Source organism: Diabrotica undecimpunctata, chromosome 2, assembly GCF_040954645.1.
Source record: "Diabrotica undecimpunctata isolate CICGRU chromosome 2, icDiaUnde3, whole genome shotgun sequence".
In the NCBI taxonomy this organism is placed as follows: Eukaryota; Metazoa; Arthropoda; class Insecta; order Coleoptera; family Chrysomelidae; genus Diabrotica; species Diabrotica undecimpunctata.
In genome coordinates, this window is record NC_092804.1 from 149803511 (window position 1) to 149824927 (window position 21417).

The window sequence follows — 21417 nt, forward strand, 5'->3', positions numbered from 1 at the left end:
GTATTGCAATTTACGTTTTATCAAATCTATACTAATTGATAATATCACCCTCTATACACTAATCTATATTCACTTCTACCATGTGTGGGATCGGTATTAAAAATATTGTTACTGTTACATATCTAGAGGAGGGTGTGGTGTGGTTGTATATATAACCGATAATTGTCTCTTTCCTTCACACTATTTTTGAAATAATCAGCAACATGTTCGTAAAACTGGTAAGTAGTGTTTTTAACACAAAAGGACAGTTATGTGATAAGTGATTTTCGTGATTATTTAGTGAGTGCCAACACTGGATATAAGTGCTATTACTAAAAAGGACTAGGGGTGGTTTTGGGTTTGACGATGATATTGGTTGTGGATCCGAGTGAATTGATTTTCATAACGTTTTTAATCTAATATCGTAGTTTTTCACAAAATTTACACAAGAGGTTAAGGAAATTCTGACTAACAATTAGTAAATCGGTCAAGGCAAATGAAAATAGCTTCAACAATTTGCACATATAATAACTGTTGTAACGGTATCTGATTTTTAACATAGTAAACAAAATTAAAACAAACCTTAACCAAATTTAGACTAAAAAGTAAACGATTTGCAATTGACAAAATAGAAGTATATGAAGTGTAATTTCATTCAGTGTTTAAGTTATTTGCACGATCGATTAATATCTTAAACACTAGATTAATATAACTAAAATCAATGGGTATAATGTAGAATGCATTAAAAACTTGGTTAACTGTAGTAGCTAAGTAGGTTTTTGTTTTGTATAAGACAATCGGTCATTACCACTGGACTATTATTCATTTATTTATTATATGAACATAATAATTTCAAATTAATTTGCACTCTTTAATAGCATGTTTCGTCTAACAATAATATATCATAAACTTTTTTATTTTATAGTATACTTCGTTGATATATGGCATCTAACAATTTTCTAATACATCTTTAGTATTTTTTGTTAATTATTTAGAGGAAAGTCGCCTAATGTTAAGTACTCTTTTTTAATTCGTTTTTTTTTTTTGGTCAAAAAAACATTTTGAATTAATTTTTTTTACTTAAAATGTGCTGTAACCTCATTAAAAACAACTTATCCATACTAAAATATTTATTTCATCATTAAACAATGTAAGTATTAGGCAAAAGTAAAAAATGACATTTTTTTAAATTAAAAAAACGTTCCTAAAATTAGATACCCTATCCAAAATTAGGAACCCATTTCTCAACACAAACATCACACACGTAAGTGTTCTTTTTATTACTACCAGCTCACTGTTCATGTGATCATCTGAAGCAACTTTAACACTACCCACTTTTCTCCATGTTGGCCCTTTAAATAATGTTCAGTGCAGAAAATACACTCTGCCTCACTTTCTTGATCGGTATCTTTTATTTTTGACCATCGTCTTCTTTTTAGTTTTCCTTAAAACTTTTAATTTTGGCAACTATTCTTTATTTTTAAGTGATTCTCTTCTTTTTTTTTTTCTTTAATGCTAGCTTTTTTGCAGAACTGGTTTTACGTCTTCTGATTGAAGTAGGTTAACTAACTGGAGGATGGTTAAGGTGAAAAGTCTTGAACTTTTACAATGTTTGTAAGTGATTAATTTTCACACTGCTACCCATTTGATGTTTCGAAAGGTTTGTTTCAATAGACAGTTGAATTGAGCTAATGGTATGCGAATGGCAAAGTCTTATCAGAAGTTTGATGTCGAGGCGGAGTTCTGATAAGCAGGGCAGAATTACGAGCATATTTTATAGCGTCCTACATTGCAACAAGGATTAGTCTTTAACCAATTTTGGATTTCTCTTGAATGGTATGTCGTTAATGGGGACATAAAATACAAAACTAACGGTTGGATTTTATGTGATGTATGTGGAGGGATGCATACAATAGAAATATAATTTTTTCTAGCTAAGTCTATAACGTCCAGATTACGTGTATGGCTATAATGACCGTCAAGAATGATCAAAACGGGATCTTCTTCTGATGGTTTTACATGATTGATAAAATGTTTTATCCATCGAGTAAAGATGTGCCTCTGTATCCATCCTGGTGGGTGACAATCAGTAATTGACTCAGCTGGAGCTCGAGCTAATAGGTCGGATGAAGGAATCCTCCTGCAGCATTCATGCATGTAACTACAGTTACTAGTGCCCCTCTTTGTGCAGTAGTTACGGCTCCTACTTCTTTTTTTTCAGGGTGATGATCCTAGCAATCTTGGATTGGACGGTGATGATACCTGTTTCGTCAACATTATACAATCTTTAGAGGGTCGAAATTTATCTGCTCCATAGCTGGTTCTAGGATATCAAAAAAACGGTTATTATTTTCTGGGCTAAAACCTTACACTTTTTTTACAAATTAATTGGGATGCCGTCTGAGGAAATTTGTAAGCCACTTTTTACCGGCATTACTATCTCTTTCCGAAAAGGGATGGAAAAAGTTGTTTCTGATAGCAAGGTGGTATGCTAATTTCTGAATATCTGCAACTACTAGATCATAATATCTTCTGTCCATTTCCAAACAGTACTGTACCAAATCTTCTTTCATTTCTAAGATATCGTCAACGTCAGTGTTTAGTGAGAACATCTAAGATTACTCCAAGTTCAGTTTTCAACTCAAAGTAATCTTAGATTTTCTCACTGAACACTGCTGACTCAAATATTATCATTTTAAAATAGACATATTCTGCAAAATTGCGTAGGTATTGTATTTTGCGTGTTTTCACAGCCGGTTGAGCTGTGAGTTGTAAGTTCTGATCCCACAAAAAGAGTACCAGCTGCTTCTTTAGCAAGACTATTAGGAATCTCGTTACCAGTATTTCTGTTTTGCCCTGTTACCCATAATATAGTTTTCGCTGGTTTTTTCGTTTTCGGGAAGCGTTGTGTTTTACACCAATTCTACTGCAGCCAATTTGCTTATTTTATATCTCTTAATTACTAATATAAAAGACTGTTTCTAACAGTAAACTGCGTGGTTTTTTCGAGAAACTCTATAAACACCAGAGAAATCTTTTATTTATCTCCAGTATATCCAGATCTCTTGTATCACGAAGAAAACAAAAATTTCGATATTAAGAGTAGGTTCTGCTACAGCTGCCTTTCTCTACTGAAGTTTTACCTGTAAGATTCTGATTAAGGTTATTGAGAGTTATGTGGCGTAGATACAAACCCTGCAACCGAAGTCACCTCTCTACTTGTTTCCCTTACACATTTGTAGCTCATATATAAATTATTTTCGGGGTCATTTCTCTTTCCTTTTGTCCCGGATCTATTTTATCCCCCCAAGTTGGGACAAAATGCTTTTAGATATATCAATGACTCGTACCGTGCCAAGGCTACAGAGTCATCAGCTCTCTGAGGCATCTCCTAGATCCTAACAAAAAAATGAAAGTAAAATCCAGGCTGCCAAGATGAGATTTATGAGAAGTGTTTGCAAATTTCAGAATTTGCAAAACAACTGGACATACCATCTAGACAGAATGAAAGACGTCCAAAACCATCTTAAAACTACAAATCGAAAGAATGTTCCAAGATGGGAAGATCTAAGAAGAGTTGGAACGGAACAGGCCACAGGTCCTAACCCGCGAACGCTGTTGATGATGGTGATAAAACATTCAGTGAAAAACATGCCACAAGAAAATAGTTTCCGAGCTATAGGTACTAATAGTATCCCTAAGTATTCTCATAGATATTTTTATTACTTCATCTTTTGTCTTCTACATTGTTCTTCTTTAAATGCCATGTCCTTATATAACATCAAAAATAATTTCACCATCTACATACTATAGTTAGCGACGTTATTAATTTGATTATTACTTGAAATAATTAGTATCTTTCATTTTGGGTAACAGGCCGAAATGTTCTATTTTCATCTTCAATATCGTGTTTGACAAGCATTTCTGTATAGGTCTACATTGGTGTTTAAATCTCTTGCACATGTCATCAGTTATAGTCCATGCCTTCCTGCTGAGTCTTTTACCACTTCATATCTTTATATAGAGTGAAATCAGATCTGTGATGCACAGATTAATACATAGTCAGCGACATATAACCCAAGCGTAGAGTGTTATCAATAGAAAACTAATGAGAATAAGCTTTGACAATAATTCAAAATTAATATACCATTCAGGAAGACTAAAAGGAAGGTATATACAAGCGGAAACTACTTGGTACACTGATGGCTAAAAAAACATCGGAGGTTGTAGACGCCGGTGTAGTAGGGATAAAGCAAGTGATACTTTCCCGGTAAGTCTACCTAAGGATGTCACAACTTTCCACGTGGAAATAACGGTAATCCATCACTGCGTGGAAGAAGTAAAAAGGCAGAAAAAGACACACCGTTCAATTGCCATCTTCACAGATAGCCAGCCAGCTCATAAGGCAATCATTTCTGTAGCGGTTAATTCTAAGCTAGTACGGAATTGTCCTAGATGACCTAAATAAATTAGGAGACTATAGTAAGGTTACGGTATCCTGGATACTAGGGCACGAGCGTTATAAGGGCAATGAAAAAGCAGATGAAATGGCCAGACAAGGCTCATTAATGTCATTCATTGAACCGGAATCCTTCTGCGGCGTCGCAAAGGCAGTAAAAAGAACGGCTATAAGAAAGTGGGAAGATCACAAATCTCTGGAATGGTGGAGGAACTGATCAGTAAAAAGACAGGCGAAACAGTTCATTATAGAACATTCACCAAAATTTATAGCAAACCTAATAAGGAAAGACAGGAAAAAAGTCAAAGCCATAGTATGCTGATAGGGGACTGTAAACTGAATAGGCAGTGCAGCTGATGGGATTAGCAGATGATGGTATATGCAGATTCTGTCACTCAGAGAAAGAAACAGCAGAGCACATTTTGTGTCAGTGCGACAGTCTAACAAATTCCAGGTTTTTTACATTAGGTGAAGAAATCCCATCGGCAAAGAACAACATGGAAGGTTCGGTCCAAAATCCACCTTATTGAATGTATCTATCTATAGTCCATGCCGTAATATCGTATACAAGAATAGTAAAGATATAATATAGGAATAAACATCCAACGTGAAATGTTCATATTATGTCTTGTGTTGTTAATAGTTTCTTTAATTTATAAAAAACCTGTCTCGCCTGCTTAATTTTTTATATGCCTTGAATACTATTCCAATATACATGCAAATAGAAACCAAGGTATATATAAGGTATTCTCCACTCGATAAAATCAATAGCAGTTGGAACCAGCTAGTTTTCGGAAAACACCATACAATCACCAAAGGATGTCCGGTTTCTAATTGCTTAAACCTATTTTCCAAGAATAATTTAAATAATATGGGAGATATAGCATATCTTTACTATAACCCACTGTTTATTTTTATGGATTTTAAGTTTGTGTGTAGTATAATCTATAAAAAGTCTACAGAATACAAAAAACCTCTTGTCCTCACTTTCATAGATTTTCATAAAGCGTTTGACACGATCAAAGTAGACAGCCTTATAGAAGCATAAATGACAGCAGAATTGACCATAGGTATAGTGAACTTATTTACAATATCTACAAAAATACCACTATGACTGTTAAGATACACAATAAAACCCGACCAATAAAACTAAAACGGGGGATAAGGCAAGGAGATACATTGTCACTGAAATTATTCATAAAGGCATTAGAGTATGTATTTAAGATGATCAATTGGGACCACAGAGAAGTAACACTAGACGGCGAAAAGCTTAATCATCTACGTTTCGCAGATGACATTATCCTTATCACAGATAGTTTATTAGAAGCCACAGATTTTAAATTAATTGAACGTTGCATGTTCGAAGGTGGGCCCCAGAATGAACTTGACCAAAACCAAGTTTATGACAAATATGGTCCCCAATAACCATTTAACTATTCAAGACAAATTGGCATATGAATTGGTAAAGAAACATACGTATTTGGACCATGAAATAAGAATCAGCAAGGATAACCAAACATGCGAAATCCAAAGACGACTTATTTTAGCCTGGGCAGCCTTTGGAAAACTGCAAGACACACTTAGGGCCAACATACCAATTAGCCTCAAAAGAAAAGTATTTGGCCAGTGCGTATTACTGGTCATGACCTATGGGGCGGAAACTATGACTCTAATCAAGACTACAGCTTTGAAATTGAAAGTAGCACAGAGACGAATGTAACGGTCTATGCTGGGAGTGACGTTGCGGGGCCGAATAAGGAACGAAAATCTGCGAAAAACGACGAGTATTACTGATGTTGTGGAATGCATAGCTGAACTGAAATGGAACTGGGCATGCCATGTAGCGAGAATGCACGACTTACGATGGACGAGCAAAATTACAAATTGGAGGCCGAGAGCAGACAAACGTAGTAGAGGGAGACCACTACACGTTGGACTAACGTCATCAGGCGTATCACCAAAAATTGACAACAAAGAACACAAAATTGTAAAGAATGGAGGAGTTTAAGGAAGGCCTATGCCCAGCAGTGGACGTGATAAATGAAGGCCAGATGATGATGTTGATGGTGATGTGTAGTTTAATGGTAGTTACAACTTCTCTGTAAATATTTTTCAAGAAATTCGTATATTTTGAATTTATCTTACAGTTTTCCAGAGTTTAATTCTTGTTCACATTTCCAAGAAATCGAATACTTTATCATACTCTACAAATGCCAGGCTTACATCACAGTTGTTTTCTTCCGTTTGCTCCATAATATTTCGCAATGGCTTTGTGACCTATTGTACTGAGTTGCTTTTGAAAAAATCTTCTTTCTCTGAAACTTGATATAGCTCACACTTGTTGATTAGTCTGTTTGTAATAATAATTGTATTAACCTATTAGACTAATTGCTCTATAATTTTGAAGATATTGTCTGTTTCCTCGTAAAATATAATTGCTTTCTTTAAATTTTGAGGTATTTTCAATTCTTCGCGACATTCATCTAATTTTACATTTTTTTACATTAAAACATTTTTAATTTTTAATCAGTAGATCTCCCCTAGATTTTATCTGATAATATTTGAACCTTTTTCAATTTAGATTGAAAATTTTCAATCTAAATTGAAAAAGGTTCAAAGGTTTTTTCAATTTCAGAAAATCATTTCTGAGATAGCTTTCATTTATTCAACATACTGTTAGTAAATAATTTTGTTAATTATCTTCGAAGATGTTAAAAAATTACATCAGTGTCATAAGTGTACCATTTTTCGACATTTATAACCGTTTAATACACTTACCGCATCAGTGCTGAAAATTTAAAATAACCCTGCTCTAAAACATATTCTTCATTGCCCAGTTGTTTGGGTCAAGTACACGTTCAAGAGTAAAGCTTTTAATTAATTCTGTTTTAAAGTAGTGTAATTGACTGACGTCAATATCAAACAGAAAGAAAGTCGACTTACCAACACAAACCATAAATTAAAACATAACTGCTGCATATATGTTTAATAAATTGCTGCAATTAAACGGCTGTGTAAAGAGACACGCATAATGAATAATAATTATATCAATCATTTAATGTTATGTTTCAACGACACAACTAACTTAACCCTTAACTTGGTAAAAGGTTAAATTTGAATCTAAAAATCTGAAAATTGGTATGTTTGCTGTTTGGCCATCATACAAATATTCTATAACAACAAAAAAAAATATGACATCTATATGTCAAAAATTTGGATTGTATACCAGAGTACACATCGCCAAATAGACCGAAAAAAAGGTTTGTATAGCATATCATACATTGCCAAATTATGAAAGACAAGTAATATGGATAAGAACTATCAAAATTTAATCAAAACTATTTGTTCATGTGAACAACCATAAAACAATTCCTGTTATGCACTAAACATAGTCCAATATTACACTTGTTACAAAATAAGGCAGTTTGTCCCTTCTCGCCATTTCTGCACCTGCCCATTGCACCGTATACTAGAAAATGATCCAGATGATCTAATCTGATATCATCTTGGGGTCTAGGCTTTACCGGGTTTTTAATTTTTTGGAAGGTAGTGGTAGCTGCTCATTGCTGGGACGCCCTCTTTTTATTTTGTCAGCCTGCAGTAGACTTTTGCCAAGTTTAATTCTAAATTGTTTCAAAGAAATGACTGTTTTTTATCTTCTTGTAGAATACTTGCAACACGTTTATATAGTAGCCAAGCATTATTAATAGATATATCTATAATTTGAGAAAAATCTCATATACCATCTGTGTTTTGAAGCGTATTCTATATAGAGCAATCAATATGTCTACAAAATCCATACAACCCATATAACCGTTATAGTGTTTTAGTAACTATGGGCATGGAATATGGATTTTCCTGTTTTCATTTTGGAGAATCTTTGTATGGTTGCTATTGGAATGCAGGCTACATAAGAACTACATAAGGTTACGTATTTGTTATCTTACCACTTTACAACGACAATGCTACTATTATTCTATACTCTTTGGTCAAAAGAACGTCTTCCATCTTTTTTCATTTTCTTACCAGATTTAAGTGGTCAACCCCGTAGTCTGTCTTTCGTAACAGTTCCCAAAGCAAGTATTCCAAATTCACTTTGAAGATGTATAATAAGTTCTAAACTTGTAAAATAATTACCGAAATAAACCGTCGATAAAGGTTTGTTTTGGATTGTTGAACATAGTGCTAAAACACATTTTGCCCTAAATCCCAAACATTTTGAAACCCTATTTTTTTGGTGTGTTCTTCACATATTGTCTTCCCGAGCCTGCCTTTTTCCCCTTGTATGGGACCATAATTTCATCCACTGAATATCTAGACTATGATTCAATTGAAAAACAGTTTCTTCGTACACGGTCTAAAATAGGCCTTATTTGAAATATCTGTCAGTATTCAACTCCTCATTGTTGACAAAATGTAGGCTGCGTAGTATTGCTTGATACCTATTTAGTGACATTACATTTTGCAATAAGTTCATATCGCGTCTCTTGAGACCAATAGTCCGTGTACGTCGGCATGTCAACAATCCCCATTAAAATTTTGATTAGTAAGAAATCGTGCATCTCATCTATACTTGTGTTTACACATTTGTGAAATGTTTGTGTCAAATACAGGTTAGTTTGTTCTACAATTAATTCAGCAATGTCTGGACTAAAAAAGGTTTTAAAGGTGTTTTGCTTGCAAAGGTGTTTTTATATTTTGGGGTTTTGTAAAATCATTACTTTGTTCTGTGGTTACCTCATATTCAAAATTATCAGTCGTCCAATTGAATCTTTTTCCCCTTCCGTTTTATTGAAGAAATTGTTAGTTTTTGGACTACCGGAGAAAATTGTGGCACAACTGAGGGAGTAGCTGCTGCTAGTCTTCGTTTACTGACTGAAACAGGTAATATTTCTACAGCTTCTTCTACATCTTCTTCAGTAGTTATATTTTCTTCAACATCATTTGTTTCTTCTGTGAATTCTTTCAAAAAATTACGAGATAATACCTCTTGTTCGTCATCACTACTACTGTCTGGGTGGCTTTCAGCACCAACTGGAGGCAAAAGAGCCATTATTTTATCCATTGTCTTTTTTTTAGACTTTAAAAAAATGAATGTCAAATAAGCTATATCGGGCGGTGTATACTATACAATACAAAAAGTTTTGATTCGATTTGATGAAAAAATATTAACAGTACACCAAAAATTTGTTTATACCAGTGGCGCACCTAGGGGGGGAAAACCTATTCGCACCTATTCCGACACTGTTACTTACACGCTCAACTACTTATCAATAATACACCAGTGGACCGAGTAAAACAGTATAACTATCTTGGAACAACAGTAAATGAACAATGGGATCACTCACAGGAAATAAAATGTAGAATAGAGAAGGCTAGGAGTGCATTCAATAACATGGCCAAACTCTTTAAAAGCCACAATCTTAATCTGGAGATAAAAGTAAGGCTCCTACGATGTTATATCTTCTCAATATTGTATTACGGAGTTGAATCCTGGACACTAACTGAAGCAATGGAGAAAAAACTTGAAGCCTTCGAGATGTGGCTATACAGGCGAATTCTAAGGATATCATGGACAGACAAGATAACCAATGAGACCGTATTACGAAGAGTGGGCAAAGAAAGAGAGGTGATGTATACCATTAAAAGGAGAAAGTTGGAATATCTCGGACATATAATGAGAAACAGCACTAAATACAGATTACTGAAGGTAATCCTACAGGGTAAAGTATTCGGAAAGCGAGGAATTGGGAGAAGGAGAATATCATGGTTGAAGAACCTGAGGAAATGGTTCTCCACAACAACAACGAATCTATTTAAAGCATCAGTCAATAAAATAATTATAGCCAGAATGATTGCCAATATTCGGAACGAATAGGCACTGAAAGAAGAAGAAGTTACTTACACATTTTAAGGACTCAAAATGGAGGTAACATCATAAAAAAAAATTTGGTGTCCAACCAAAACCCCCCCAGAGGCAAATTCTAGGTGCGCTACTAGTTTATACATAAACAGTATAATGCCTCAAAAATAAGTTGCCAAAAAATGAGCACTGTATAATAAAAAACAATAAACTGATGTAAAAACTTACCACTTGTTGGTTGGAACAACACGCTTGCTCAGCCATTTTGTCGAGACTGTATCTAATCCATACCGTCAGAACTAAATGCGCGAAATTAAGAACTTTCGGGCCAATTTCCGGTCGGCTACATATTTTGACAAGGAAAGAGAGATTCTCTTTCCTTGTCTAAGGCTACATACGGTAGTGTATACTTAACTATACAGTGGCAAGACTGGGTTTCAAATACTATTGATTGTCAAATAAAAAATTTAAAATTTTATGTATATTATAACAAAAGTTGCCAAGTTAAGGGTTAAAACCTAAAAATTAAATCTCTAGTTGACTGTTGTTAATTTGTTTTACTTCTATATTTCATTTCCTTCGTCTAAGGTTTCATTTTTAATGCCTAACTACATTATCCTTACATTTTATCTATGTTTCCTAGTTTCTTCATGTTTCAGTGTCTTTTGTATACTTTTAGTAGGAGTTATATTATATAATGTCTTCACTACATTTAGAAATATTCGCAGTTATTTTTTTGTTAATGCGTTAATTGTTATTTCTTTATTGTATTTTTGTGAATTCTAGTTTTTTGATTTTGTTTAGATAGTGTTTTTTCATAAGGTATATTAGATATTACCATATACTACTAAATGCCAGATCTGCCTTGCAAAAAATGATGAATGACAGCTTCATTCAAATTCTACCTTGTAGGCGAGTGCCTTTTGTCGAAAAAGGTCGATTTCATACCCACAAGCTGAAATTTATTTTAATCTAAATTTTAATTTGAACCTATTTATTTCTAACAATGTTTAAACAAATTATAAAAAATTACTTTTTACGCTATAAGAGCACTTTTATTAATAATTTGCGTTATTTTAAGACGAAAGTTATTATAATGATTTATTTGTAAAATGCTTACTTTAAACGCAAAATGCGAATAATGAATTAAGAATGCCGAAAAAAAAAACAATTTTGCCGTTTTTCGGGGCCATTTTTCAATTCCATTTTGATTTTATGTGTCAAAAGTTTAAAATATCCATAAACAAATTGATATATCGTGAAACTAGTTTTAAACGAAAGAATATGATGCTACAATATTACAGTAAAAAGTTTACCTAAAGTTTACCACGGGAACCTGCTTATTATAAACGAAAGAATAAATTGGTTTCAATAAAAAAAAATTTTTATTTGTTGAAAAATTGTTATAAATAAGCAGGTTCCCGTGGTAAATTTTGTGTAATTTTTTTATTGTTAAATTGAAACATTATATTCTTTTGATTAAAGAAAGACTCAACTTGTGGGTAAAAAATAATCAATGTGTTTGGAACGTTACAGTTCAGACGTTCAAGTCTATTTATTATATTCCGAATCCCAACGATATCTCAATTTGTTTATGGATTTTTTAAACTTTATATTTTTAAACATCATTTCTTCATTTATTTTTTGCAACATCTGGATTTTGTAGGATTTAAATGAATGCTTATGTAATACACATAACATTTAAGAATAACATATATCAATTATGTGTACAGCTCTACGTGAGGATGTATGTGGATCTTGAACTAAACTATGCATTGAATCTGAAGTTTTCTAAAGCTTTTGGTCTAACTGTTTGAATGCCATCTTTTACTCGTCTAGTTTTCTCAAAGCGCTTTAAAATTTTTGTACCGTCGCCTTATGAATAGGAGAATGGTTTTTGATCGTTGAACAGGTTGGCTACTTCACTATAAGATCATTTCTATCGCCGTAGCCCTCATCATTAAAACAGTAGTTCGCTCTTTTTCATTAAAAACCATCTTTATTGTAGAGCTTTTGAAAACACATAAAACAACTGCCAGTTAGTACAATGTATTTTAAAAAACTTTTCAATAAACGTAAAGCCGTTACTAGCTTTATGAATTAATGTAAAAATTACACCACTCTATATTTACTGTATAACCTACTTTAAAACTATTTTGCACCGAGAAGTTTTATGTATTTGAGACCTTCGTGACTAGACACATACACTTGCATTATATACAGTTAAACTCGTATGGAAGTGAGGATTCAAATAATAATAAAATATACAGAGTGCTGTAATTAACAAACCATAGTGACTAATAATATCAGAAAAATGGTAAATATGGCAACATTGCAAGCATCAAATTTCCAGACTTTTGGCCCACTCTCGATATAGATATATAATAATACAAAAATATATATAATCGTTGTTGTATATTTAAGAATTAAGTTTTATGTTTAGAGTAGAATCTAAGTTGTATTTTAGACATTACTGTTTGTGTTAGTCTGTATGCAGCTTAAGATCATGAACTTTAGTGTGTAGACAGCTTAAGCTGACAGCTGACAGAGAACAATGATGGCCGCTAGTTAGAGCCCGTAATGTAAGTTTATATGCTTTAAAAAAAAAGAAAATAAAGTTACATTACGGGCTCTAACTAGCGGCCATCATTGTTCTCTGTCAGCTGTCAGCTTAAGCTGTCTACACACTAAAGTTCATGATCTTAAGCTGCATACAGACTAACACAAACAGTAATGTCTAAAATACAACTTAGATTCTACTCTAAACATAAAACTTAATTCTTAAATATACAACAATTGTGACATCAATTTATAATGTACGTAACTAAATAGTGGTATAGAGGAAATAAACGCGTGGACCAAAAGAAGAAAAGTGGAATGGAATCAACACATCGAAAGAATGACAGAAAATAGAATAGTACGAATAGCAAGAGACAAATCGCCAAATGGAAGAAGATCATTGGGACGACCGAGGAAAAGATAAAAACCGAAGTAAAACAGGCATTAAGCCTATTTATAAAGTAGGAAGAAGAAGAAGAAGTAACTAAATAGAAACGTTAATGAAAGAATAAATAATAGAAACATGAGTGCTACATAGCAAATTGTATAAAACCATGGAAGAATTTTACATTCCCGATAAACTATAAAGACTGGTAAGGGCTAAAGTGCGTGAAGTTATTTGCAATGTAGAATTACAAAGTGAACCAACACAGGTGTTTAATACACATATTGGTCTGTGTAATATCTTAAATAAATCATCACAAATTATGAATTTATGAAAAAAGTCAAAATGATAAACACAACAACAATGAGTCAACACCCAACAACGGAGCCAAAAACATCAGTCATTAATTCAGCGGTTATAATTTTAACTAATGAAGTGGACAAATTACACTGGATATACCTGGAAGTGCTCCACTGAAAATTATACTACCGAAGAGATAAACCGCAGAATTTGCACGGCCAACAGATGCTATTTTGGACTCAATCTCCTTGTTAAATTCACAATCAGATCGAGAAATACAAAAATAAAACTCTACAAAACAATAATACGCCCAGTCCCAACATATGGTTCAGAGACCTGGACTCTAACAAAAAATAATGAAAACATGTTAGAATGTTTCGAAAGAAAAGTACACTAGAGTGTAGAGAAGAAGATAGAACTTCGAACTTTTTAGAATATACCAGGAACCTGATATCGCAAAACATATTAAGATAGGACGTCTGAGAAGAATAGGGCATGTAATGCGGATGGAACAAAATGAATCAAATAGAAAAACGATACTTGAGAGGCCCATTGGTCAGAGAAGAAGAGGAAGATCCAGAACAAGGTTCCTTGATAACATCGATGAAGACATGAGAAATATGGGAATACGAGTTTGGCGAAAAGGGCAAAGAAAGAGAGAAATTCTTGAGGAGGCTAGGAACCACGCAGATAATGAGTGGACAAATTCACATACTTAGACTATATGATAACCAATGAGAAATTAATTACGGAAGAAATGAAACGAAAAATAATTTTAACAAACAAGTGCTATTTTTGAACTGAATTTACAAATAAAAGTAAAAACTTAAGAAAGATAACAAAAACGACCGATCAAAAACATAGAGCTCCAAGGCAGGTGAAAAAAGAAAAGAAGAATCCTTAGAGAAATATTCTGTGGCATCTGTGAAAACGGTATTTGCAAGATTTGCAACAAGGAAGATCACAGCAAAACAACTCTCCTTGAGTGGACGAATTGTTATATCAAAATCTAGGGAAAGTAGACGGAGAGGTAGACCAAATCTTAAATAAATGGAAGTATGGTGTAAAACGAACATGCTAAGTGGCTCTAGCAATTAATAGACTTAAACGTATATATACTTGGGAAGGTCGAAGCTCTATTATAGGGTTGTAGCACAATTAATGATAATAATGAATCATCATCATCATTGGTGCTACAGCCCTAAAAAAGAGCCACGACCTTCCCAAGTCTATTACGCCAGTCAGTTCTATCCATTGCCAACTGTTGCCAGTTTGCTGCGCCTATTTGTCTACCATCCTCATCTACACCATCCCTCCATCTGAGTTTTGGTCTACCCCTTTTTCTACTTCCCACAGGTTGTGACATAAGGATTCTTCTAGGAGGATTGTTCTGCTGTGATCTTGCCAGATGTCCTGCCCATCTTAGTCTTCCTATTTTTATAAAGGATACTACGTCTTTACCACCAAATATATGTTTATAAATGATAATAATGAATAGAAACACAAAATATATTTTTTATTTATTTTTAATTGGTTTACTTTTTCAGGCCGTATTAGCTTGCTCTTTGGCAGTAGCCACAGCTGTCTGGAATGGTCCCTTAGCCGGTGGCCAGCCAGCACATCTCTACCCCGCAGGAGTCAGCCCACAAGCGTGCCCAAATTTCCCCAACTGCGCTAATCCCGCCGTAGCTGCCAACCCACAAGCCCCAACTGCTCAACAATGGGGAGCTCCACAACAACAATGGAATGCCCAACCTCAACCACAGTGGAACCAATGGAACAACAACAATAACAACCAATGGAACCAAGTGAGTTATTTTTCAATATCTTCTAAATTATTTTATAGTTCTATAGAATTCCATAATTTCAATTTTGAATTCCTTTATTAGCAAAATAGTATATTCTCGAAAACATCTAAATGTTATAAATTCAATTATGGTTTTACTGACAATATCAATTTTTTTTAGATACAAATTTGGACTATACCTAATGAATTTTTATCTCTTTATATCACCTAAGCCTCTTATTTAATCTTACTTGGTCACTTTTATTCAAAGTCTTCTTTTAACTTCTACTGCTACATTCTCCTATAATCATGTTTTTTACCTTCTTAAGGTAATTCCATCATTTCTACATAGTCGTACTACGTTATGTACTTTTAGTTTTAATTACTAAAATATTGTGATATATGAAGGTGTATTTCACAGTCTGATAAGTACTCGTCATCTTGAAAGCAATAGAAATCGATCACGACATGATACCCTGTTATGAGTATCAGCCATCAACCAGCTTTTTACCTACATTCAAAAATACTAAAGGCAGGCGGTATTGGTTCGTCCTAACTAGTATACTCACTATTTTAACTATTATGGAATATTTTTTGTCATATATTACTAATTAGTGCCTCTAGGACTTCATTTTAAATTGACAGTAATTTACTTTTCAAACATTCAGATTCCAGTAGAAGTCTTAATACTTTCTTCGATTATTTTGTATGTTTCAATTGTGTACTTGACTTATATTATATTATCTTAGTTTATAGATTTCTTTTTAAAGATTTAGGCTTTGGATTTAATTTGATATACCAATTTAAATTGACGTTTCAGGGACAATACAACCCAGCTCCAGTTCCACAACAATGGGGAAACGATGCTACATCTAGACTTAACAAAGGAGAATACATTGGTGATGGAGATTACCACGGTGAAGGTCTTGTTGAAGCTCGTGCTCCAGGTTATGGTTAGTATTGAGGTCTAATATTTAAAGGAATAATGCATGTTTATTTTCTACTAAGAGATATTTATATTTTAGCTTCGTCTGAATTACCTGACACATAAACTGTTCTCAATATCTTTTTGGAATTAAACCACGAATTATAAAATAAACACTATTTAATTGACGTTTTAACTTCTGAATTTATTATTCAAAGTATTAGTTTCTTTGACTTTTAATAGAAACTATTAAATTTACGGTCGGATAACTCAAATAGTAGAGTGTTCGACTACCGCTCGGAAGGACCAGGTTTGATAAGTGGCACCGACGAGCATATCGAGATATTTTTTTAATATCTAAAGGCTTCAGGTTGACTCATAATGACTAAAACGATAAACTGGGTAAACCAGTGATCCTAACAGGCAGGTGAAAGATAGCACTGGCTCTGTTTTCTTCGTTGTTCATTGTACGCCTAAGAAATGGCAGATTATCCTGCTTTACTCGTATGCTGCTCTATTGATTTTAAGGGATACTATTTTTGTTATAAAAAATTAAACAACAAAGTCGCTTTATTTAAAAAAATATATTTTCAAATAACTTCCTATAGGAAAGTATAAACATAAAAATAAAAAGTTTGTTTTATAAATAGTAGTTTATTTCCAAGAATAATTCTCTAAAATCTGAACTAATATCTTCCCATCTATTGGAAATTTACTATATAATAGCTTAATAAAAACAAGACTTTAAATTCTGAAATCAAATGTAAAACTCCGGTTATCTTAGCTGTTTGTTGTATCCCTTTAAGCGGTGCGAAAATATTTGTAGAGCAAAGAAGAGCAAATCGCTCATCCTTCTTTTTCCTCAGCTTTTCCCTTTTCAGAGGTCGCTGTTTCTTACTTTTCGTCGCCACTTGGATAGTCCTTCCATCTTCTCCTCAGTTTTCCTCTACCACTCCTTCCGCCAACTTCTAACAATTCTATCTTTCATCTTACATAGTTTACACCTCTACGTCTGACATGATCAAATCATTACAGTCTTTGTTTTTAAATATTTTTTGAGACTGTACTCACTCCGGCTCTTTTCCTAATCAAGTCGTTTCTGATCCTGTCTCTTCTAGTCCTACCCAACATCCACCGTAATATTTTCATTCCAGCTGCCTCCATCTTCTTTTTCTAAATCTTCTTTATAGGCCACACTTCATCGCCGTACAACAACGCAGGTCTCATCACACTCTCGTATATCTTTCCTTTTAGCCGTTCCCTGATTTTTCGATAACAAATTAGCCCGATCATTCGCTTCCTGTTAAAACATTCAGCCTGTATCCTGAGGGAAATTTCTCGACCTAGTGTTCCATTTTCCGTTATCTAGGAGCTTCATTCTTCTATTATACTACCATTCTTCTACCTCCCAACCACATATACTCCGTTTTTAACCTGCTAACGTTAAGTCCTCTTATCTTCAATGGCCGTTCTCCAATACACCAACTTCTTCTTTAACATTTCTTTACTCTCCTCTACCAACACGACATCATCAAGGGCCCTTCACAATTCTCCTTTCCTGTTTTTTTTTTTGTGGCAAACATTTCTCTGTTTTGAGGAAGTATTTGTTGCCATCATATTATATTGTTGGCAAAACTCTAGCAGATTTTCTCCTCTTCCATTATATTCTCCCAGGCTGCATTCCCTACAATATTTTGGAACTTGTCTCTTCCTATTTTGGTATTGAAGTCTTCTTTGTTAATTTTACGAGTTTTTGTAGATCTTCATACCATTACTAAAGTATGTCATCTAGTTTATCTGCAGTTGGTGCATGAACCTGAATAATAATAACATTTAATGAAGAACTCCTTATTTGCAACAGCATTACTCTGTCAGAGAGTGGTATCTGTGAAACTACGTAACTCAATTCATCGTTTATTATTACTCTGACTCCATTAAAATGGTTGGGATCATTATTTCCCGACTAGTTAAATGTTTTGTTCAAAATTTTTTTGTTTATTAGTTAGGCCATCGTATTTTACTTAAACTCAGAATATCTATATTTTGTGTGTTCATTTCTTAGCACACATTTGCTAGCTTTTCAGTGTCATACAGGCTTTTAATGTTCTAAGTCGCTATCTTGACATCATTGTTTACTCTAATTTTGTTTTATGTTCCTTCCGACGATTCTTAGCACCCCCTGAACATTTAAATTCTGTCGGGGACTGGGGACCATTTGTTTTGTTCCATTTACCACCATAACTTTATTGGAAAAAAATAATAAGGTGGTTTCCCATTGCATTTCTCATGTTTTCTGTGGGGATTTTCTCCCTTATTCTCCCGATCTTCTTCCTTGATTTTTTCCCTGTAGTATGAGTTTCAAAATTTCATATTTTGGTCCTCTCATCACGTGGCCTAGGTATTCCAGTTTTTTTGTTTGTATAGTACTGATTAGTGCTGTTTCTTTACCAACCCTCTCCAGTACTTTTTTATTTGTAATTCTATCAGTCCATGATATGATTAATACTCTGTGGTATGACCAGAGTTCGAAAACCTCGATTCTTCTTAAATTGCATTTTTTTATTTTGAAGTCTCAGCTCCATCGAATGGTACTTAGTCTAATTTTCAAATTAAGATTTCTGCACGTTAGGAGTGGCTTCATTCGTATAAATGCTGATCAGACCATCTCTATTCGCCTGTTCTGCAGTATGATCATTGGTTTCATTGATCAAAGTTTCCAAGTACTTTCCTTCCAAATGTGAATGACAAAATGACAAATTTAAACAGAAAACATTGGTTCTCTTACCATGGTAACTAACTAGGCGGTATCATGGAGAAATTTTTGTGTACTGATTATTAAATTATGATATGTAATTCTAAAAATTAATTAGTTGTTAAGCATTAACCTGCATCAAAACAAATTACCTTTTAGATAAATCGTTTATGTTTCAACACCTATCGTTTATCGTTTTTAGAAAACCAAAACTTGATTGCTCAATGGGACAACCCCAACCAAGGAGCCCCCAACCAATGGAACAACGGCGGTATTCCACAAAACGCTCAACAAGCTCATGGTGTAGGTCAAATCCCAGCTGGAGTTGACGCTCACTCCTGCCCCAACTACCCATTCTGTTCTTAAGCGAGCTAGACAATCAGGCTGACAACATGTTGCCAATATTTATATAGTTTAATTTTGTATCTCGACTTAAAAAATAGCTGTGCCGATATTTGCTGTGTTTATAAGTGATAGTTCGAAAAACATATTTTTCTGGTCATAATGTTGCAACTGAGTAGATGTGTAATGTAAAATATATAGCATAGTTGTAAATATAAGTAAAATGGTAATATTTGCCAATAATCAATAAATCAGATACATTTGCACAAGAATCGTTAATTTTACTATTAGTTTCTAATGAGTTGCATAGTTATGGATTCGTCGTCCAGAAATGTTGTCGTTTTTAATGTAAATTGGTTAAAAATAAGTTATCTTTATAATTTACTGCGTTGAATATTCTCATTAAACGTAGAGATACCACAATAATTTTGTACCTCTTCAGAAAATATAATACTTTTGATAACTGTCAAAAATATTTAAAGGTATAAATTTTTAATAAAATTTATTCCCCAAAAGATTCATTTTGTATTAATCCCTTTTCTCTCTCTTATATAGGGTGTATTGCGAATTGTCTCCTTTTTACAACACAAGTAGCGGGCCAGATGTTGGAACTGGCTAAGTATGTAGACTTGGATTAAATAATTCTTCGTGGAAACAATTTCTAGTCGAAGTCGAACTGGTATAATAATGCTTGTTGAATTTAAGGCACTTTATTTCATGTTACACTTCAGTTACAAAAGATTGTTTTTTACAAAAGTATTTAACTAACACTAAACTATTTTTTTTTCTGCTGTGTACGAAGGTTTACTTAGAGCACATGTATTTTTGCACAATTCTGGAGAGAACGAAGTTGGTGCGAGTGAGAACTATACTACTTGAGGCTTGAAGACGAAGTCTTGAGTGTAAACTGTATGGCACGAGGACCGGTGGTGAAGTCTGAGAGAGGAGTCTTCAAGTAATTACTGTCCGGTAATGTCTGAATGTGAACTATTCGGCCCGAGGACCAGTGGTGAAGTCTCTTAATGCTGCTTTGATTCAACCTTTTATAGGGAAACACAACCGCCAATTTTATAACGGGTTTAACGAACTTTTAATGTCCCAAATGGTAAGTTCTAAAAAGCCACTTTTTTTTATACATTTACGAAGAAACTGCATAATGATAAAAACAATAAAACTAAAAGATTTATTGCCCCTTTACCAGTTCCGAGAACGAATAAATATTAGTGACCCAGTTCTAGGTAGACAAAAAACTTCGGGCAAAAAACATTCATGACCAGTTGTGGTCATAAAAATAATAATTTTGTGAATACATATAATGAGAGGAGGAGAATTGGCGGTAAAATAATATCAAAGTGTGTTTGGATACCAAAAGAAACAACCTGTCTTTAACGGAAAACGAACGAGACAACAAACTCATTTTATTTAGTTGAGATATATCCAAAATTAGTAATTGTAACAAAATAATGAGAGATTATTGGTGGTATGTTAAGACTTTAGGGTGTGTTAAAAGAAGCGGGACGGTCGAATATATCGCGAAATTCACATCGGATCAAAAAACTGAGAAACACATGTTCAAGATTTTTTTAATATTGAATTTATTCATACACCATCCTAAATTACCTAGGTGTGGGGCGGGGAACAATATTGAATTCTTAAATGGGAACCCCCTTTTTTATTGCAGATCTGGATTCCTTGTGAAAAAATAAGTAACATTTATTTAAGACATTTTTTCGAATTGTTGATAGGTACTATAATCGATAAAAAAAAACGATTTATAGTGATACCCTAGAAAATTATGAAAATGGTCTAATATCTCAATAAATACACTTCCAAACACAATACCAAAAAATATATGTTAATTATTTTTCAAAAATCTATTGATTGACATCAAATACGACCACCAAATGGGGGCAACTTTAAATCTTAAATAGGAAACTCCATTTTTTTACAGATTCGGATTGTACATAAAAAAGTAAACCAGTTTTATTTAAAAAAATTTCCGATTCGTAATAGATGGCGCTGTAATCGCAGAAAAACTAATACAGAACTAATGTGTATTTTAAAATG

General features: G+C 33.6%; 1 protein-coding gene across 1 annotated transcript; it reads left to right on the plus strand.

Moving 5' to 3' along the window:
• The first annotated feature begins 122 nt into the window (after nucleotides 1–122).
• On the plus strand, nucleotides 123–19867 carry LOC140433498 (uncharacterized). Its single transcript, XM_072521486.1, has 4 exons — nucleotides 123–218; nucleotides 15093–15353; nucleotides 16152–16284; nucleotides 19211–19867. The coding sequence occupies exons 1-4, from the start codon at nucleotides 204–206 to the stop codon at nucleotides 19372–19374; spliced, it is 573 nt and encodes a 190-aa protein (XP_072377587.1). The 5' UTR covers nucleotides 123–203; the 3' UTR covers nucleotides 19375–19867.
• The last annotated feature ends 1550 nt before the right edge of the window (nucleotides 19868–21417 follow it).